The following is a 23,485-nucleotide window of genomic DNA, read 5'->3' as shown; positions in this document are numbered from 1 at the left end:
CGTTAACAGTTAGAATAATTCAACTGAATCTTTATCAAAAATACTCGCGTCTTCCTCTTTCTTAGCATATGAAACAATTGATACATAGCTATACGAAATTTAAGTCGTATCCATACATACATTTACAAAGTCTTTGCTACATTGGATTTGATTCATAATACACATTTGATTAACTTCTTTACAAATTTTGGATATTTTTAATAGAAAGATTAAGACTGATTTTTCCGTATGAAACATTTGTTTGTCAAGAGACAATATTGATAAAAATAAATCGTAACTGATTGTATTTGAAATTGTTTTAGGTTTCCTGTTTTCGGCGAGCACCTGATAAAAATCTTAGTTTTAGATTCACAATAGTTATTTCTGGTGATGAAATTTTATCAGTTTCCGTAAGCAATTGTGTTTGTTTTGTGGACAATAGAGTTATATTTGACAAATTTTGGGTTTCCTTTTAGGAGAAATAATGATAAAATCTTATTGTTTGCCCGATAAGGAAATGTGTCAGTTCCCTTTTACAATTTCTAAATTTTAAATTTTTAAATAAAGTTTATATATGCTGCTTCATCAATAAATGAATATTAAAATTCAAATGTTTCATTGATTTTCTTACTAAAATTCAATGATTTTAATCCTAACTCGTCATTGTCCACTACTATCAACTTGGTACACTTTAAGTATATCATATATACTGAACGCTAAAGAAACGCAACACTAGATTATACTTTGTAATTCCCATTCCAAAATAAAATGCAGCACGAAAGGGGTTTGGTTACGTCTTTCTTATATTTAAATCCATTGGTGCATGTGTATGCACTAATAATCTGGTTGTGCTGTATCAATGATTGTTTAACCGTCAAAGTCAATGACTACCTGCATGTTTTTCTCATGTAAGTCAGATATTGGGATTGTTTCTAAACCAAAAGGAGTATGGAAAGCATAATAAGTAGTTATATAAGGATCAATCATGATTTAGTATAAACAGTTACCAAAATATGTTGCGTTTTTAAAGTCCGTCAGTATTTTATATCGTCTTGGACACAACAACTCTCAGGTAGTTTCTGTTGCAATGTAACTGATGTTTACGACTTTTCGTCATAGATTGCCTGAACCATAATCCATCAGCCTCCAATTCAAAATAAATGTTTCATTACCCGAATAAATATAAAAGCAAAAATAGTGAGGTATTTTAAATGTTGGCACATATATGGTTTCTGTTCTTGATGCATTGGATAGCAAATTACAAATATAGCTGAATACAAAATATCAATGACTGACAATGATTGGTTCCGCTTAAACTGACACAAACGTTAAAGTAAGATATGCAAAAGTTTCAATTTCAATAGACCATAACCGAGGGATTACAGAGGAATCAGATCCAAAATTCTCTCTTATCATACCAAAACAAATTCTTTTATATATCATTTCTCTTATTATGAAGTTCTTTTCAGTTATATAAAATGAATGGATGGATGTAAAACTATATAATGACTTTTTTGTCAAAATCAAATTAAAACTAAAATGTGTTTTTATTGGTGTAAAGAGTGGTGTTTAATTTCTTGTCTTAAAATATACAACATAATTTTTTTACGACTTTAACCTGGGCTGAAATTTGATGGATACCAGTTAAGTACTCGCGAATGAATTTCCGTAATGAATCTATCATCTTTTAAAAAGTAAAATAACAAATTACCGAACTGCATGATAAATCGTTTATAAACAAGTTAAATCAAAAGCTCAAACATATCTAACGAATGGAAGACAATTGTCATTTTCCTGACTTGGAACAGGCATATCCTTATGCAGAAAATGGTTGATTAAACTAAGTTTAATATCCAGCTAAACCTCTCACTGTATGACAGTCGCATTGAATTCCATTATATTGACAACAAAATGTGACTAAAATAAACAAATATAATAGGTAGAAAAAATGGGATGTGTACAGAGATGTCAACTAAGTAAAGTTGCATAAATTTGTAATACCAGTATGCTTATGGGGTATTCATTGAATTTTTCACAAACTTCTATGATCCAGGTATTTTATATTATTCTGTTCAGAAAATGATAAATTTAGAACAGAAAGTGTATAATTGAGATGATTGATTTATATGAAACATTCGTGATTAAAAAATGAATGACGTTTTTATCTCTTGATTAAAAACAAAATTATTGACAGTATCTCAATATATATAATTGTTTTGAAACTCAGATACAATAAACGGTTTTTGTGATTCAGATTATAACACAATGCCGACTGCTGAAGCCAAATTGTTGGCATGTTTACCTATTATGTCTGTTTGTTTTGCTGACACATTGTTGTCAATATAAAAGACATTCAAGGCGACTGGCATACAAGTTAGACGTTTACCCACATATAAGACCATGTTTTATCAATCATATTCAACATAAGGAAATGTCTGTACTAAGTCATGAATATGACAGTTGTTATTCATTCGTTTGATGTGCTTAAGCTTTAAATTTTGCCCTTTGACAATGGCCTTTCGGTTTTCAATTGTCAACAGGGTTTGGTATTTTTGTTATTTACATATTATTTTCTGAATCTCGCGTTTTCTTGTTTTTAAAGAAAAGTATGCATAAAATTGATTAAAAAATTTCTGACTTCAATTTTTTATAATAGTGTTCAAAAATGGTATTAGAAGGGAAAGATACAAAAGGGACATTCAAACTCACAATTCGAAATCAAAACGCAATGGTGATAAAACAAGTCAACAGACAAAACCCAATATAGAAAACTAAATACTGGGCAATACGAACCGCAAAAAAACCTGAGGATGATTTTAGGTGCTCAAAAAGGGTATGTAGATCATACTGCACATGTGAATATATCTTATGAATTCCCATGCATCGAAAATATTTGAGAAAATAGCATGAAATTGTACAAAAAAAATTTTTTTTCTTATTTCAATGGACTGCAAAAGAAACAACGAATTAACGGATATCCGCTCAACTGTCTTTTTTTTTAATAAGCGAGAGACCTTTAATGGCCACGCGGAAATTAAAATATAGACATCGTTTATTTTATTATTTTAAACAATTTACCGCACTTTGTCATTCCGGTACATTATCAAACTCGTTAATAAAGTGTCTTTTTTAAGGTCAGTTACAAATACAATAACTACTTCCTTATTAACTATACAGAAATGAAGGAAAGAAAATGTTGGGAATAATTCTCGTACTGATTTTGAATTTTTACATTTCTGCTGCAGGTATGTGTATAATTATAACCCTCGAATACAATCAAATGTACTTTAATCTTATATGTATGCATGATGAATACATGAATACACAATTTAGCAATAAAATAAACCTTATTTAACAAAATGTAAGTTAATGAGAATATAAACATTGGAATATTAGAAATAACTTGAGTGACATGACGAATAGTATCATGCATTTACCGTGACTTATTTGTACATTATCGTTGACGAGTGGTAGAAAATATCCCTGTATCACCAATATCACTACTCGTAGCTAAATTTGAGTTCAAAGTAAATAAGAAAAATGATATCAAAAATAAAATTAAAAAGCGGCTTACTGTTTCTTTTGTATAAATCATTATTTTCGTTTAATAATCGTATTTGGAAATGTGCATCACATAATTATATATATTCAACAACATTTACGAATAATTTAATTTTGGATGTAATGCGTGTTTTGATTGGCTGACGTCGTTTTGTTTATCATATCATAGACACCATTTTGTCATGTGACCATTACGTCATAAACGTTTTTTCATGATTTTCGCCGGTTTAAAATGGAGTTTAGAATTAAATTATAAGAAATAACTGTAATATTTTGTCAGTATATTCGAAATAACATAAAATAAAAATGGGGTGCACACTGTTAAATAACCCGCTACGCGCGTTATTCAGTGTGAACCCCATTTTTTTTTGTAATTTCTTTTCTAAAAAAAAACTTTATAGTCATTCCTTAAATATGTTATATTATCTATGAAGATGATGTTTGTACATCGCGTTTACATATACGTATATTTTAACTGTTACGCTAATGAAACGTTTTTTTTTTTATTAGATTGTGAAAAATAACTATGTATATAAGTCAATTAATGTGTTTGATTTTTTTATTTCTTTTGTGGTAAAAAAATAAAATGATTGTTAACGTACAAAAACAACCTAAATAATAATATTTTGTAGAAATTACTAATCGGTAAGAATTTGTCCGCCATTTATGTTATTAGAAAGTCGATGAATTATAGACAAGTTCATGTATTGTCAATCATGAAATTGCATCCATGGTATATAAATTACCACTATATCTTAGTTTTACATAAAATATGTTTCTTCCTACAAATTTATATATTCGTGGTTATTCCTATTTAGAACTGATTTTTTTCTTAGATTATTATCACCTCAGTACTTTTATGTTTTAATATAACAAAGTCCAAACCTTAGTCGTATTTCACATTTTTTCTTAATTTTTGTTTGCAATGCACTTCAATGTCGTCTTTTTTATAAGTTGATTGGTCTTACATTACAAGGATTGGAACGCGACAGATGGGTTTCATATGAATGAAATGCTTGTCTGGTGTTCCAAATTATGATTCTGGTATATTTGATGAGTGTTTATCACTACTCATACATAGTCGATGCAAACTCTGAGAGACGCGTTCCAGACTATATCAATAGCCCAGTAGTCAGCACTTTTGTATTCATTTAAATATCATTGATACATATATTGTAAGAATATTTCATAACGTCAATACTTAACGATTCTTTTACTACATGGAAATAGACTTATTCGTATTTGCTATAAGTTTGGTAACTTGTTTTTTGCTTCTTAATGCTCTACAATTGCAATTTTGTGTTTGAAATACTTGATCTTTTGTCTGCTTTGGTTAGTGTTAGATTTAAACGAAGCGCAAGTGTAGCGACCCAATTTATGAGTTACACTTGACAAGAGTAATAGGTGCGTGTAAATCTGGGGCCGTGCCAACCAAAATATCCTAGGATATGTCCTAAGATATGTCTTAGGAAATTATTTAGGATTGGCTTAGGACGTGTCTGAGACATGTCTTAGGATGTAAAACAAAGCTGTCTTATGACAGTCCTAACTACGATGGTCCAAGGACCATCCTAACACATGAAGAGATTTTTATGACATAGATTTAATGGTATTTTAGTATCTATAAAATTGAGAATGGAAATGGGGAATGTGTCAAAGAGACAACAACCCGACCAAATAAAAAAACAACAGCAGAGGGTCACCAACAATTGTATATATGTAAAAAGAGGGAGGATGACATGTGTATGGAAAACAATTAAACGCAAAATAAAAGTTAAAGATTTAACGAAATACCAATGACGTATAACTAATCTAATATACGTCCTTGGTAATACTTATACGTTGTTTAAAGATATGATAAAAGATATAAATGAATTTTAAAATACGAAAACAAAAGTAAATATTCACAAAACTTTGTTAAATGCGATATTAGTGCTGCAATTATAGTAAATTAACTAGTTTTGTCATTAGGTCAACTCGATTTCATTACATGTATCGAATGAGGATTAGTTAAAAAAAAACAATCGATTTTTCCCATTTTTAAATTAATATTGCACCGTTTTGGTAAGTTGCCAAAATGTTGCTGTAATGCTAGTATGTTTAAGGCTTCAAAAAAGGCAGCACAAAATAATTTAATGTAATACAATTGAATCTTTAACAAAAATTGAAAAAAAATATGTTTTATTAATTTAATTCTTATAACAGTATGATAGTTTAATATTGTATATGTATTTTTAGTATTGAGTTTATGCCATATTTGTTGTTTTTATTATATTTTAAGACATTGCAACCTTTAGGACTATCCTAAGATACATATTTGTATGTCCTAACTTTAGGACTAAATTTAGGACATATCTTATTTTAGGAGACTTTTGTTAACCTGACTTAGGACTAAGACGTGTCCTCAGACATCCTAAGACATGTCTTAGTCCTAGGACAGCTTCGTTGACACGGCCCCTGTATTACAGTTTCATAACTTTGTAATTGTCGTAATTGTATACAGATTCGGTTAAACAAATCACCCGGCATTAATTTAGTATGAATCTTTTTTTAAACCGGGCATGCAGTATAATAGTTTACAATTATTATTGAAATATTTGAATCATTTTTTACTTCTCATTCTTCTTATAATTCTAAAGTTTGGTATTGCTTGCTGCTTTTTAATTTAGCTTATTTGTAACTATGAATGTAGAATATTAAATGTGACCAAAAAAAAGATAAAATAGATAAAATTAATGCATTATATATACAGGATATCAATAATTTATGTTCAATACAGGTTTACACAATTTGCATGTACATGGACAACAATTGTCAATTAACCTCGTGAAAAGTATAAGTTATTTGTCATCAATAGAAAATCAAGTTCGAATCATAAATGTACTTAAATAAAGGATAATTCAAGTTTTCGTCGGTGTACAGGATAGTTGAAAAAAATATTTAAGCTGACGCAAAGAAATTTGTCAAATCATTATACCTCAGTTGTCATTTTCTATATAAAATAAGTACACAATAGTTTGACTATTTTTCAAATTTCAAGCAATGAACTATTCGACCGGTCAATAGTTTTAACTATTGGACCTCGTTGAAAATATTTGAACGTAAGCGTCAATGTATTTCGCGGAATTTCATATGCAGCTACGGTATGGTGGCTGTTGAGAATACCGCGGTAGTTGCGACGTCGTGTATACATATTGTTTATATAGTTGATGTCAGTTGCATAGTAAGTTTATGGTTCCCTAAGATGCAACTACAACTCTTGGCTACGCCTTAGGAAAAAAATTGAACCGCGGGGGACAATAAACTGTCTATCATATTCATACCCAGCTAATAAGTATAACCTGTTAAATACCAACATAATGTATGCCATAACAAGATAAAAATGATTGAACGGTTTTGTAACTTTTAACAATTTTAAATTTTACGTCATACAAGCATCGGTTATCTGTAAACTACATGTCATGGTCAATCAGCCTAAATAATGAAGACTATGTCAAGCTATAACAGTATAGCTGGAAGAATATCTCAATATTTCTTAAAAGTAATAGTGTTAGGATTTTATGAACTTATTTACTTAAGGGTTTTTTTTTCTAAAACAACTACACGACCCGGATATAAGGAAACTTTTGTGAGCTTATATATAATTGTCGTGCTTTTGTTTTTGTATAATACAAGAGGAAAGTCGGACGGATGATTGTCTTTCTAAATCTCCTGTTTCGTGAAAAAATCAAGGGAATATATATATAAGAATACATAAAGTTGCTATCAGATCCAATTTATAAGCTAGACATTCCAAAAAGTGATTTTTATAATTAATGAACATTGCTCATTGCTAGCCTGAATAGATATTCTGGAGAAACATTGTATTCATTTTGCCTGCGTTGTTCCTCTATTGATGTTATAGTAATGACATTGTCATATTGATGTTTTGAGTTTCATACTATATGGATACTGGTTTTCAAGTTTGTCATAATTGATGTTTTGATTTTGTTGAAAGTAGATTCTTCTGTTCTGATTATTTCCTTCGAAAAATTAATGAGTCTTTTTTGTAGACGTGGCTGCAACATTTGGTGGCACATTGAATTTAGCTTGTAATGTAATACCAGATGTTACAAATGGTGTATTTGGATGGCATAAAAAAAGAAAAGGGGACACATGGATAACTCTCTCAGGCAAACAAAAATATGAAGGCTTCCAAGGAACTAATCTAACCATTAAAAACGTTGATACAAATGATACCGGGGTTTATCGTTGTTTTTCATATGACGACAAAAACAATGTCCCGAAATATGGTTCCAATATAACAGTGATGGTATCAGGTACATAATTATAATTTATAATAAAAACACCGAAACACTTTTTTTTATAACCAGAAGACCAAATATATGTAACCTTTAATATAGAATATGTAAAAAAAAAAAACATAACCGTACTTCATGATATTTTTGTTCTGTTTATCATATTTCCAATCTCAAGTTTGTTTGTTTTTGTAAATGATAGGCAAAATGAAAAATAAAATAAAAATAAAAACAGTTATTTTGAAGTGCATTTCTTTAGAACAATAATTTCTTTTTTTAAATTCAATGAAAGACGTACGAATGACGGACAGCGGTCAACGACGACGACTTCGACTGACATCAAGTGATTAATATGTATATATTAAATGTACTGCTACATATAATAATATATACATATCGTAATCTGAATGTCTACAGAGTTTACGACCATATTTATCTTTATCCACTCATCCAAAGTTGGATAAGAAACTTTAGATGACAGAAGGTAAAGACAAAAATTACAAATATTTTAAAACATAGTATTCAATCAAGCTCCGGATTATCGGTACAATCTTGTTCCACCTAATGTATAAAGAACAACTGTATATCCTTTCTGAAATGACAATGATATCATTGTTCGATTGTGTAGACTATCCCTTACGAAAGAATAGTTTATACCATCAACTATTAGACCATGGAACTATACCCGATTTGTCTCTACGAAAATCAAAATACGAAACCCGATTACAAACGTTAAATATTTAAGATAAAGATGTACCTGAACACTTTTTCCATAAACCGAGAAAACTAGTGTTGCCTTTATTCATATTTGTTCAAAAGATTGAGTTGTAAAGTGGTTTTTTTTTAATATTCCATGCTCATATCAATATTTTATTGTTATGCTTTGTTATTTGGAGCAGACTTCATAAGTGTGGCTTCCTTTTGTCCCATCCATTTTTCTTTGAGTAAACAAAAAAAATGCGTAAAATAAATCTAAGGCAGAGAACATTGACCCTCGTTTTCTTATGTTCATGTCTTGAATGATTCATGGTTTTTTTTTTACCTTTTTATTTACATATTGACCATGCATGCTGAATACAAACTCTGGAACCTTTTTTATACATTTCATTGATATATCAATGAAATAGGAGGTTATGTTTATAGATAAGATATGAAAGAGTTCATATTAATATCACAAGCCCATAAATGTAAAATCAAGTTTGACTTAACAGATACCATAGTTAATGTAATAAAGCTGTTTATTAAAATTAAGTTTGAAATTGTGGAATATGCCAAAGAGACAACAACCCCGCCAAAGTGCAGATAGCAGCCAAAGGAAACCAATGGGTCTTCAACGCAGCGAGAAAATTTTGCACGCGGAGTTGGGCCTCAGCTGACCCCTATATAAAACTTTGTACCTGCCTTATATAAGCTTACATGCCGTATACCTAATTTGTAGGTAGTCCTCTTGTACCTACTACAACTTCCACTGCATCAACGACGATAACAACTCCAACTACTACCACAACTACTACCACAACTTCTCCAACTACAATAACAACTACTACTACAACTTCTCCAACTACAACAACAACAACTACTACCAAAACTTCTCCATCTACTACCACAACAACTCCAACTACTACCACAACTTCTCCAACTACAACAACAACTACTACCACAACTTCTTCAACTACTAACACAACAACTCCATCTACGACAACCACAACAACTCCAACTACAACAACTCCAACTACTACGAATCTTCCACCAGGTAAGCTTAAAAATACAGCTGCAAACTGTATTTGATTGAATTCCGACTCACAGTTATATCACAGATGGCAATCCATGAAATCCATGTTGAAAATTTTCGTTACATTCTTTTTACTTAATTACAAGGGTTTTTGAAATATTGGTTTCAGGGTTTATATAAAAGTCAGTTTTACCGTTTGATGCGTTTTCAGATGCTTAAATGTCAAGTATTTGGACGGGGGTTTTCATTGAGCAGTTGCTTGCGGTTTCACTAGGTTTTTTTTTCTTTTTTTCTTTCTTGATTTCCTTTATAACATGCTATCAATTAATCCAGAATGTTTTAATCTAGAAGCAGGTACAGGTACTAGTACTATATAAAAAAAACCCATACCAAATGCTTCATGTTGAAGAGAATCAACCTGAATAAGTTAATGACGAGGGACCTTGAAAAGTCCCAAGTTGAAGAAGAATCCAAAGAAAAATACGGTGACCTATAGTTGTTAATGTCTGTGTCATTTTGATCTCTTGTGGATAGTTGTCTCATTGGCAATCATACCACATCTTCTTTTTTATATTGGTGAGATAAAGGATAAATAAAGGCAACAGTAGTATACCGCTGTTCGAAATTCATAAATCGATAGAGAAAAAAACAAATCCGGATTACAAACTAAAACTGAGGGAAACGCATCAAATATAAGAGAACTACGACACAACAGAAACGAACTATAACATAACAATGGTCATTTCTCTGCCTTGGTACAGGGTATTTTAAAATAAAAATGGTGGATTTAAACTGGGTTGGTGGCATGCCAAACTTCCCGCTTTAATGGCGATGTTAATTATAACATTAAACTGACAACATTACATGACAGGACTACAATACAAATAAATAGGAGAAAAAATAGGACATAGAAACAAATAAATATTAATCAACAAAAGGTACCAGGTTAAAAAAAATTAAAATACGCCAGACGTGCGCTACGTCCACACAAGACTAACTAGTGACGCTAAGTTTGGAAGCCAAAACAAGTACAAGGTTGAAAAGCAATGAGGTCAAAAGTTTCAAAAAGTTGTAAAACAGATACAGTTAAGTCAGCCTCATATCTTGACTTACATCTAAACATATGACAATGCGTACTCTTCCAGAGCACCTGAGTTTTTGGTGAGGTTCTTGTAGCTTAGTCTTTAGTTTTTTTAAGTCGTGTCATGTGTACTATTATTTGTCTGTTTGTCCTTTTCAGTTTTTGCCTGTTCTGTCACTCTGGTATCTTTCGCCCCTCTTTTTAATACCCAGACGCGCCGTCGGTATACATAAGACTCATCAGTAATGCTCCGATTAAAATAGTAAGGAAGCCAAACAAGCACAAAATTGAAGAAGATTGATGATCCAAAATTCCAAAAAGTTGTGCCAAAATGATTGTGTTTTCATTGGGTTTTTTTTAAAGATATTTCACTCGTATATCAATCATCAGATAATATAAAAGCTTCTACTGTTGATACCATTCAACTAAAATGCGTCTATAAGTCATATCCTGAACCTTCTGTTGTATTCTGGAAACTAGATGGTGAAAAACTAAATGTATCTGTTTCAAGATATAAAGGAAGTACAATCAATGAAGAACCATCTTTAACTATATTTAAAACGAAACAATTAGATTCAGGAAAGTATGTGTGTGCCGTAGTCAATGATATAGGAACCGGGTACAGTAGCAAGATCCTACTTATAATAAAAGGTAAAATATTAAAGACTTAAGGTACTTTGTTTACTTATTTATTAAAAGACTTTTCGATTGTGATTCTACGTTTTAAACGACACCTTAGATATATATATACGATAGCAATGCACATCAATAATAAATCAACACAACAACGTAATATACATTCATTGATTAGTACACAGTCCTCGTGATCTTCTAATGTTTAAAAAAAAAGGAACAAATAATGTCATCATATACTTCCGAAGACCTGTTATCAATATTGTTTATTCACTAACAGACAAACATTTGATGAGTAAGTTTAACTTGTGATTGTATTTACCCAGTATTTAACTAAGCACTTATCATTTTTAGACCAAGAGAAGACTGGTGGTGACATAGTCCCAATTGTCATAATCGTTAGTGGTGGAATAGTTGTATGTGTTGCTGTGTTTATCATCTGCATTGTACTCCGACGGTAAAGCATTTACGTACATTGCGTATCAAATAACTCAGATTATTGCAAAACTAATGTGAATATTTTTTAAGAATATTGGGGACCAATCTGAAATTATTTTATTTATTTTTAAAAAAAAATAAAAAAGAAGTTGTTCAATGCATTTCCAACACAGATATAATAATTTAGTTATATATTAAAAAAAAGGAGATGTAGAATGATAGCCAAAGAGACAATTAGCAACCAAAATTTAAACGAAGTGGACGTATGCAACTATAGGCAACCGAACGGTCTTCCGATTGGAGAAAAATTCAACATACCGTTAAGTAGGCTATTGTTTTCAGTGCTCAACTCCCAAAATAACCTGAGACAACCTACATAATTCAGATCGATACAAAGAAAAACATCAAACAAAAACACAGATAGGACGTCGCTGGGTATATAGCCATCCCTCAGCCCTAAAACATAACAGACAGTAGATACAAATCTTAGGGTACACGCACTTTTCATTTTTATTTGTTATTTTTGTCTGTAACTTTGATTTGTAAAACATGTATTTTTTATGTCACAAAGAAGACGGAATTCAAATCAGAAAGACACAAATGAACAGAAAGAGAACACAGAACTTATTACGAATAAACAGGCCTTTCAATACACACCAGGTACTAATTCGTCTAACTGAAAAAGTTTAAATTGAAATAAAAGAATCTATGATACTATTTGAATGTTCACCTTATGATAATTTATTTTCGATTATATAAGGGATGTTCCTTGTCATGTTTTTGGATTTTTGTAAAATTTTCGGAATCCTCTGGTTTTATCCATTTAAATGCCTTAAAAAAATTGCCCATTGGCCCCAATTTTCCTTTTTAAAAATCTTTTATATGTATTAATGGAAGCCATCTGTAAAAGTCTTATAAAATCTTTGTTATTTTTTGATAGTTTTTGAAAACTTAAACTTGTCAATGATTAGCTATGAAAAATCAAGACAGATTATTTCCCCGCAAAATTTCTAATTGCTAATATCTCGAAAACAAACACATTGACCTATATCGTCTTTTGGCTTTTTTTTTTTTTTTTTTTTTCCTTTATTTATCCCCTATCAATATATACTTGTGTAATGAAAAGCTTGTTATTTTGAATTTGAGTAGCAACTTCCTTAAGTCATAGCACATATGGTATAAACAATAACTTACAGGTACTGTTATCAACCATAAAATGTGATACTGAACGTTATAACACAACAACAATGTTTTGACATCGAAAATCTGTGTGTCTACTGCTGGACTTCTAAATGTTCCATATTTTCTAACTCTGATACAAAAACCACGAAGACCATAGGCATGACATAATTGATGTATTGCTCTTAACATTTCGATGTAGTATCGTTTATCAAATTAATAACAGTTTGGTAAGTATCATGTGGTTTTATTTTGGTCCAAGGATATTCGAATTAAGAAATAAATCTCAACGTCTTGTCAACTTTCAAGATACTCTATTTAAAGATGACGAAGCTGCATCATAGCTAGTCGTTACAGTTGGCAGTGTTATACACCGGTCAACGACTGTTGCTTTCATCTATGTTGCATTATACACGCATGTGTTTCAACAAACTAAAGGTTTATTTGTTTGTTTGTTTTTTTGTTTGTTTTTTGGTGGGTTTTTTTTCAATATGCCAACCCAATTCCATATAAATGCGAACACATCGTATGCATATAACAGTCACTTGTATAACATGATTTTCCCTTCAGACTTTTATAACGTTTATACAGAGGTAATTCTACATCTTAGCTAATTTCAAATTTACATGCAAATTATCATTTTCTATTGATGAGATAAGTTTGCCCTTTCGTTTAATTCTCATGATTTGAAAACTGAATTAATTTAAGGCATCTTTGCAAAATCAAAATCACAAGGGTAAATGTACATGCGTATATAGGACGAATTTTCATATACAGACCCGGGTGAGAGAGAAACCTCAACTTCAATTCTGATAAAATCAAACCAAACTACAGATGGAGAGAGTATCGACAAGAACATGGACCATGGCAGTATAAAGGTCAACGAGCTGAAGGATTATATTTCCCAAAGACATCTGAATGAAGTGTTAGAAGATGACTATAAAGTAAGAAGGTATTTGATTAAATGCTTCATGATCGAAAAAAATAAATATGTATATATGTATATTTATGTATTTGCATATAACTAGTTGTATTATGACATGTTAGTTACTGTTTCGGTTGTTCTAATCAACAACCTTCAATTTGTTAAAAATGATGGATTATATCTGCATGTATCATGGTGGGTTTATAATGATTTTTATCAAAATTTATGTTATAATTGTATACTAATACAGAAAAAAAATAATGTATTTCATTCAAAGAATACAGTCGATTAAGGCTTTATTAGACCACCAGGTCCGTTAATCTTGCTATTGTGTCACTCAGAATTAATTTAACACTTAATCTAAATAACTTTTTTGTTATCTTATATGTTTGTTTAAACGTTTTATTATTAACACTTAAGAAAATACCATATGGAAATCTACACCCAACTACAAAGGCTCAGCAAAAAGTAAATCTTCAAAAGAACAGATTTAAAACAACATTTCCATGTAAGTATTTATTAAGTTTTCAATGCAAGATTTTTTAACTTGTAAATTTCTTTTTTTGTATACGTACCTTTAAACAACCTCATATGACCAAAATTGTATATCTTACAAAAGCACGGATATCGTAATAAAGACGAATATTGACGATTTTAACGTCCATGTAGTATTTGTAAAGTCATGACTATACTGCATACATGATTTTTTCTTGTAGACGACCATACACGGGTTTTGTTAGAACCAGGTCATGGAAAGTCTTCAGATTATATAAATGCTAACTACGTAGATGTAAGTAAACATGTGCGAAATAAGTACTAGATAAGCTTAAATATCTGCCTGAAATTTTGTCATAAGAATTCAATAATGTTATTAGGTATGCCCCCGCCGTACGAAACGGGAACATCCAGTGTTATCCTTGGCAGTCCTTCCGTCTGTCTGTCAAAGTTTTGTTTCCGCACCTTAATCTTTTTGCTTTATCCAACATTTTTGAATCTCATACACATTCCTAGAACTAATAGACCCAGACAGAGTTCGAATTTGGGTTGTGAGTCGTTTATCGTTTTGAAATATGGTAATTTTTAGCTTGGAAATTGCAAAGATTGAGAGGGGGTATTCTTGCTGAAAATGTCTTGAGCAGGAATGGTTGCGGGGTGAAAAATGAGAATGATGAACGTGCTATCGATCTTTGTTTTTGCAATAAACTGGTGATAGGGGGTCCATTTTTCCGCATAAAAACATTTATAAACTAACATGGAAATCACTTATTGGTGAACAAAAAATGGTGTAGATCATTAAGAGATGAACGAGTACTCAGGGGTGCAGACGTAAACAGTGATCACTATCTATTGAAAGCAACCATCAAACCAAAACTTAGAAAAGCACCTACTGAAAACCAGAACAGAAAGATACTAGACACAACAAACCAAATGTCAAGAAAGCTGGTTGCTTAGAATTGAAACATCGGTTTGGTGTGCTTAACAACTCTGATGATGGAGAAGGTAGTGTACATGAGAAGTGGGATAACATCAAAGATATTGATGTAAATACGGCAGAAAAGACTGTATGTCACAAGTAAAAAAAAACAAAGATAGGTTAATATCGGAAACTTGGCAACAGCTTTGAATGCAGTGTCGTCCTTGATAGCTCTGTCTCAGACTCATTTAAATTTAAATGAGGTGTAGAACAGGGATGTATTATGTCACCCATCCTATTTATATTGGCTATCGACTGGAAACAAAGACATACAACATCAGACAAGAATAGGGCCAACCAGTAGACCATGTTTAACCAGCTAGAATTTGCTGATGAAATTGCCATATTTTCAACAACATGTGAACACCTCCAAGACAAGACCAACATACTTAACAACTATGCAAAGCAAATTGGTCTGAATGGTTATACCAATAAGACCAGGGTTATGTCAATTAACACTAGAAATCTAATATGAATCACAATCAATGACCTGCCAGTAGACAGTGTTGAAGATTTCACTTACCTTTGAAGCATCATACATAAAGATAACGGAATAGGAAATGATATACCTAAAGACAAGACTATGTAAGGCACGTGCAACATTTGCTGCACTTCATACAATCTGCAACTTCAAATAGTACAGTTTAAGGACCAAACTAGCAATGTAAAATCTGTCCTACTGTATGGTTCAGAAATTTGGCGTGTTTTAGTTAGTGATCTTCAAAAGGTAGATGCATTCCATACTAGATGCCTCAGAAAAATCAACAAAATATTCTGACCAAATAAGATAAGCATCAAGAGCCTTTTAGAGAAATGTAATGCTAAAGCATAACATCAGAAATCAAACAACGAAGATTTAAATGGTTAGGCCATGTACTGAGAATGCCACAACACCGCACACCTAAAACATCTCTTTATTGGACACCACCAGGAAAGGGAAACCAGGGAGACCTAGAATCACCTGGTGAAGAACTGTAACAGCAGACATGGAAGCAATGGGTTACACCTAGGCCCAATCCAAGTACATGGCTAAGGACAGAGAGAAGTGGGTTGGGGCCTTATGTCCCACTGGCAAAGGAAAGGATAAGTAAAGTAACTATTATTGTCCTCGGACATATTCTTCTTTGTTGATGTTTTCGAAATAAAAGAAAGCGACCTTCACATTTTACATGAGGCGCGGAATTTAAAGAAAAAATCAATTTTTATTATTCCAGATCTTCAAAATGAAATATCAATGTTATTAACATTTTGAATTTGCAAAGTAAAACTTTGAACAATGAAAGTGTGTAGTGGTACCAAGCAGCACCACGTGACATCAATTCAGACATTTTTTTGTCATAAAGACGAAACTTGCGTTATGAAGATGTTGTTTTCGAAGAAGATGTTTCGAAACATTTTGTTTAAAGCATTATACATGGGATATTCAACTAGTTGTTTCATATTTATAGTTATGATTCATAATTTTATATATAATATGTCAATTATCTTTTTAGATAAAATCGAAATTTTCAAATTGAATATATAAATACAATAAAAATAAGTGAAAATACTGTTGTTTAATGAAATGGACGAAACAATTAAATCTATTCTTGGGTGGCTTATAGATATAGGAAGACGTGGTGTGAGTCCCAATGAGACAACTCTCCATCCAAATAACAATTTATAAAAGTAAACCATTATAGGTCAATGTACGGCCTTCAACACGGATCCTTGGCTATACATGATTGAAAATAAAATCACGGAAAGAGATTAATTATCTTGCAGCCACAAAACATAGCATCTGAGCATAACACGTTGATGGACGAAAAACACAAAACAAAAGGCCAACACAAAACGTCTTAGGTCAAATTTAAGTAAGAGATTTAAAATCTTTAAAATGCTTTAGCATAATATCAATATTATAATGCAATTAAAAACTATGTATTTGTTAAATTAATCCAATAAAGAAACATTTGGTACTGGCCAGATATTACCTACAAAAGCCTTTACTCAGTCACAAGTATAAAAATGCGGAATACATAAACGATTCTCTTACGTACAACACATGTTCATCAGATAGGATTGTGAAAATGTTTAAAGAGAGTATAATGTAAATGTTGGATAGTAGAAAAACTGAAATAACATTAACAAAGTAAATCAAAATTAAACAAGCTGATAAATAATCCGGTATCATTGCAAACGGAACATGTGTTCAAAACAGAAAAGTAAACAAAATAACGTTGTTCTTTTGTTTCATACTGTAATATAGCAAACTCTCGTTAATTCAATTTTCGATCATTTTAATTAATTTAATCAAATTTCGTTAAAGGTCACTAACTGCTAATTTCATTACCTCCAAATTGACTTATAATCGTTAATTAGATTTATAACATACTGCAATATATACGTATATAACAAAATGTAATGTACACACACAAACTAACTAACCATTGAGATGAACTCGAGATATACTCCGAATATTGTCATTTGACCCGTTATACACATAAATAGTAATAGGAATGTAAATAATATTAAACAGACCATTGTATTTATTAATTCAAAAAGACGATTTCTTAGGTCTTACGAAAATCAGGACATCGGTTGAAAATGCAAGGTCTTAATATATCAGAATAATTTGTTGCGGTCCTTCCTAGTGGCAACGTTGATTCACGTTTTAATTTTGACATTTTTTGTCCAATTACTTTAAAACATGCTGATCGTATGCATAAGTCACGTGCAGTTTAGGTTTATTTAAAGTGCGCATGCATATGAACCTAATGGAGGTCAGATGTTTTGCATTTCATAGAATATATTATATCAGCGATGTTTGTCAGCCTACTATTTACATATCAACACCCAACTCGATATTAATAGTGGATTCTTTTTCTTTTCTTTTTTCACTTTTATACGTATGTTGGCTGTTGTTTTTTTTTTTTTTTTTTTTGTTGAACTTCAGTTTTCCTGTTTTTCCTTTGTTTTCCTCTTATAGTTGACAAGTTTTAGTCAGTAACCCTGGTTTGTTTTCTCAATCGATTGATGGCTTTTGAACACCGGTTTACTATTGTTGCCTTTATTTATATTAACTGAAACTGGGGCCATTATACTAGCAAGCGCCCCAATCATTTATGATATGCTTTCAGAGCGTCAACCTACCATCGACAAATGGCTTCGAGATATATTTTTACTTCCTCTCTTCAAAACGAAGATAGAGATATATTAGATACCTTGGTTAGCTGAAGAGAATTTTTTTGTAACATTTATTTGAATATTCACATCAAATAGAGCTTTTACAAACAAATCCTTAACTTTATGAAAGAACATTTCTAGTAACAACATCTTACTTAAGGGGACGAATAAATCTTGATAAGCAGCCGAATTTTTGACCCATTTGTAGTAGAAACATCAACGGTACCAGTTTTACTGCGGAAACTGTGTAATTCGGAATGAATGGATGTGTGGTGATTCTCAGCGTCAAACGTTTGAAAAAAAATATTCAAACTTCTGTTACACCTTTGTCTAATACTCAAGGGACGGTTTAGATAAACATGTTTATTCTTTATATTCCCATCTCTCGTCTGCAATTCCTTGATTGTCGTTCTTTTCTGTCTGTCTTGTTTTTATTTATTTTTTTTAAATATCAGTCCTTTGGATCTTTTGTAAAAATTGTTTTACATTTATAGCTACTTTCAAAGTATAGCACGGTATTAATTCATCTCATTTTCGTTGTCCAAACGATGATATACGATGATTGTTTACTTCCTCATCATTTAAACTTTTCGTTGATGGTTTTCTTGGTTGTCATTATATAAAATCTCCTTAATTTTATCAAATATATATTGTGGAAACTCTTTATGTTAGCATCCTTTTATTTCAGGGTTTCAAAAAGGAAAAGTGTTATATAGCATCTCAAGGTATACTAGTTATAATTCATGTTTCAATATATATCAGGTTACGATAAAATAATACGTATACCAATTAACGAGTCTACTGTTAAAACATTTGTACCGGTATGCTATCAGATACGCCCTTGCCAATAGTGGGCAAAAAAATCCATCATCTTAATTAGTTCCTGGATGATACCAGTTTTGAAATGCCTAATTCATTTTTAAACAACGTATTTATATCTTTCATTTATAAACACCAATTCATACCATCAACGTTTCTAAGATATTAGTTATTCTATAAGTCTTTCAGAAATCAAAGTTATTTTTAATTTGTCAAGACATTGCATGATCATGTAGTTATAAATGTTTTGTATCAACATTTTACATGTATTCACATGTTGCAGGACCACTAAAGAATACTATTAATGACCACTGGAGAATGATTTGGCAAAATGATACAAGAAAGATTATAGTGCTCACAAATCTGATAGAAGGCACAAATGTAAATATAATGTAGTTTCAATATATCTAGTTAAGTATAGCCAAATACGAGAGATTATACAAATTGCAATCGTAGGTTAAAAAAAAACAGAAATACAACAAAAACAGAACAGAACACAGAACAATACATATTGAGCAACACACCTCCACCAAAAATCTGGGGAAACTCTGATTAGAAGTGGGTATCCTATCTTATTATTTATGAAAATACTGATTTCATCGTAAATAGCATCATTTTTTAATAAAGGAACAATAAAAAGGAAGATTTCATTTCTGCATTATTTGCCTTTTCGTCGTTTTAGTCGGATTTATGTTTGTAAAATTTTTTTTTTTTTAAATGACAGCATATTATCAACTTTAACGAATTTCCTTTTGATAATCTCTCCAAGATATAATAAATATGCATTAAATTATCAGTGCATTAAAAGATTAAATAATGTTTTTGCTTTGTTTTGTATGCAGACATATCCTATTGCAGCTGCAACAATATTACATCAATTAGTCAACTTTTAATGAAAATCTGGTAATTTAAATTAGTAGTGCATGGTTAATAGATAAGTTTTGCGATTATGTAGACGCTTAGCATTACAAAGGTAACTATAAAGATATTTAAAAAAATATTGTTGAAATTTTTGCCCATATGTTATGTTATGTAGTTTTATGTCAATATACTAATGGCTATCAATTTTTTTTTAAATTGGAGGTCCAGTATGTTTGCCAATAAGGCAATTATCAATCAGAGTTCTGATGTCGGGGATGTAGGCAAGTAAATATAACCGTACAGCCTTTCTCATTCACATAATTTTTACATGATTTTAGAGGAAATGTGAAAGATACTGGCCAAAAGGAGGAAAACCAATGACTTGTGGTAACCTTGTTCTCACCTTACAAACAGAAAATGAACGGGCTGCATATATCACGAGAGAGATAGAGGTTGAAGATAAAACGGTATGACAGAAAGAAAAAAATATATGGATTGAAATTAAAACTGCGATTCATTAGTGCTTTCGCTCTAATTACCAATATCATTGTAGTGTCTCCTCAGATTAAAATGAAGAAAAACAGTAACGGCAGAGACAGTAATAGTGTAGATTCGTGATGGTATAGATATAAACATGATAAATACATAGTGTTTCATCATACACATACATATATATCTTATAAAACGTACTTCGCATCTGCGATGCTTTTTAAATCTATTAGTAAAGCGAGCATCAATAGGTATATGTCTTCAAATTTGTCTTTTTGAAAAAACATTTAATCTAACCTACGAGAAAGCGGGTATATATGTTTTCTTGGCAGTCGTGTAGTTCGTCAGTAAGTCATGCATTTTCGTTACCGGATGTTCGCTCAAATTCCATATATGGTATTGTAATTCAATTGGATATATGGTCACCCATGTATAGCGGAAGATCTTTTTTGCTACTTTCAATGTAAAAATCAAAGGTTCGGAACGACAAAGTTTGCAAAGAAAAAATTTAATTCGATGCGTACAATAAGATGCAAACTTAAATCGATAAATAGTTAGCAAAGGTACAAGGATTATAATTTAGTACGCCAGACGCGCGTTTCGTCTACATAAGACTCATCAGTGACGCTCATATCGAAATATTGATAAAGCCAAACAAGTACAAAGATGAAGAGCATTGAGGATCCAAATTTTCAAATAGTTGTGCCAAATACTGCTAAGGTAATCTATGCCTGGAATAAGAAAATCCTTAGTTTTTCGAAAAATTCAAAGTTTTGCAAACAGGAAATTTATAAAACTAACCACATTATTGATATTCATGTAAACACCGAAATGTTGACCACTGGGCTGGTGATACCCTCGGGGACGAAACGTCCACCAGCAGTGGCATCGACCCAGTGATTTAAATAGTTATCAAAGGTACCAGGATTATAATTGAGTACGCCAGACGCGCGTTTCGTCTACATAAGACTCATCAGTGACGCTCATATCGAAATATTGATATGGCCAAACAAGTACAAAGATGAAGAGCATTGCGGATAAAACCGATAATGGTTGACATTTTTTAATTGATAAATATGTTATTAAACTGTTGTTATTCTTTAAATTTGTTCCTTCTTTGCGGATTTATAGTACGGATTTATAGTTGGTAGTAGGAATTTATATGCTTAGTTTTTCGTTGTTCTTAATGTATAATGCCCAATATCCGTTTTTGTCAGCTGTCATATCTTAAAACAATTGTGTGAATTTGAATAGTTTGAACATCATATAGGCACACTTTTTCACATTTCAGTGAGTCTTACATTCAAATAACAAATTGACAATTTCAGCTTTCCAAAGTCAATTTCCCATTGGTCAGCAGTACTATTTTATCGACCAAATTTGTATGATCTTTATATCTCTTTTAAAACTTTACGCGCCTTTATGATTACATTTTACGAATGTTATATCGAGGGGAGTCGTTTTTTTGGGCAAAGACTGTTCAGTAAGAGTTTTATTGAAGACCAACCAAATTCCAAACTACCGAGTTGATACGGTTACCATAATTGATTGCCTTACTTTAGCTCCAATATGCATGTTTCGGGGTCTTGAATCATTGAATTCAAGATGTCTTGACTTTACAAATTATCTCACTGACATAGAACCAAAATCCGTTTTTCATTATCAAGAATATTATAAGTCATGTATTGACTATTTTGTGCTCGAAAAACATTAAAAATATAGTTTTATTATGGACTTTGTAGAGCCTTATGTAGACGAAACGCGCGTCTGGCGTACTAAATTATAACCCTGGTACCTTTGATTACTATTTACACCACTGGGTCGATGCCACTGCTGGTGGACGTTTCGTCCCCGAGGGTATCACCAGCCCAGTAGTCATCATTTCGATGTTGACATGAATATCAATAATGTGGTCATTTTACAAATTTCCTGTTTACAAAACTTTGAATTTTCCGAAAAACTAAGGATTTTCTTATCCCAGGCATAGATTACCTTAGCTGTATTTGGCACAACTTTTTATAAATTTTGGACCCTCAATGCTCTTCAACTTTAAATTTGTTTGGCTTTATAAATATTTTGATATGAGCGTCACCGATGATTCTTATGTAGACGAAACGCGCGTCTGGTGTACTGAATTATAACCCTGGTACCTTTGATTACTATTTACACCACTGGGTCGATGCCACTGCTGATGGACGTTTCGTCCCCGAGGGTATCACCAGCCCAGTAGTCATCATTTCGATGTTGACATGAATATCAATAATGTGGTCATTTTACAAATTTCCTGTTTACAAAACTTAATTTTAGTTTCTTTTATATATTTCGGAGTTTAGTTTGATTCTCGTTATCACTGAACTAGTACACATTTTTTTGTAGGGGCCAGCTGACGCACGCCTCCGGGTACTGGATTTTCTCGCTGTATTGAAGACCCTTGATGTCTTGTTGCTGTTTACCGCTCTTTGGTCGGGTTGTTGTCTCTTTGACACATTCCCCATTTCCATTCTCAATTTTATTATATCTACCATGTCATAGTTTGTACTTTTTTGTAAATATGATTACAGACAAAAGAGAAGAGATGTATTATCCAGTACCATTTCACTGCCTGGCCTGATCATGGAACACCAGATCATCTGTACCTTGTATTGTTTCATAAACATGTCAGATCTGATCATACAAGTACTGAAAATAATGGACCACTGCTTGTTCATTGCAGGTATTAAAATTCATTATTTTTTTATTTTGTTTTCAGGTGTATGTGTTTTAACAATGTTAAATCATGACATTCTCTTATAAATCAAATGTATCTTCATGCATTTAAAACAGAACAATTTTAAATTGCTCATATAGATCT

The 23,485-nt window shown here is 31.6% G+C and overlaps 1 protein-coding gene across 1 annotated transcript in view; it reads left to right on the top strand.

Moving 5' to 3' along the window:
* Nucleotides 1–3,109: 3,109 nt before the first annotated feature.
* Nucleotides 3,110–23,485, top strand: part of LOC139482954 (receptor-type tyrosine-protein phosphatase alpha-like) — a 32,509-nt gene continuing 12,133 nt past the window's right edge. Inside the window, exons 1-12 of the mRNA XM_071266981.1 lie at nucleotides 3,110–3,224; nucleotides 7,593–7,859; nucleotides 9,277–9,591; nucleotides 11,639–11,741; nucleotides 12,294–12,382; nucleotides 13,679–13,845; nucleotides 14,247–14,334; nucleotides 14,543–14,616; nucleotides 19,154–19,190; nucleotides 19,568–19,665; nucleotides 20,484–20,612; nucleotides 23,196–23,347. Of these exons, the coding sequence (XP_071123082.1) occupies nucleotides 3,173–3,224; nucleotides 7,593–7,859; nucleotides 9,277–9,591; nucleotides 11,639–11,741; nucleotides 12,294–12,382; nucleotides 13,679–13,845; nucleotides 14,247–14,334; nucleotides 14,543–14,616; nucleotides 19,154–19,190; nucleotides 19,568–19,665; nucleotides 20,484–20,612; nucleotides 23,196–23,347 (1,571 nt within the window). The 5' untranslated portion in view covers nucleotides 3,110–3,172. The remainder of the gene's footprint in view (nucleotides 3,225–7,592; nucleotides 7,860–9,276; nucleotides 9,592–11,638; nucleotides 11,742–12,293; nucleotides 12,383–13,678; nucleotides 13,846–14,246; nucleotides 14,335–14,542; nucleotides 14,617–19,153; nucleotides 19,191–19,567; nucleotides 19,666–20,483; nucleotides 20,613–23,195; nucleotides 23,348–23,485) is intronic.

The sequence above is a fragment of the Mytilus edulis genome, chromosome 7 (assembly GCF_963676685.1).
Source record: "Mytilus edulis chromosome 7, xbMytEdul2.2, whole genome shotgun sequence".
Taxonomy (NCBI): Eukaryota; Metazoa; Mollusca; class Bivalvia; order Mytilida; family Mytilidae; genus Mytilus; species Mytilus edulis.
Note: the sequence above shows the minus strand (reverse complement) of the source record. Positions and strands in the feature narration are given on the sequence as shown.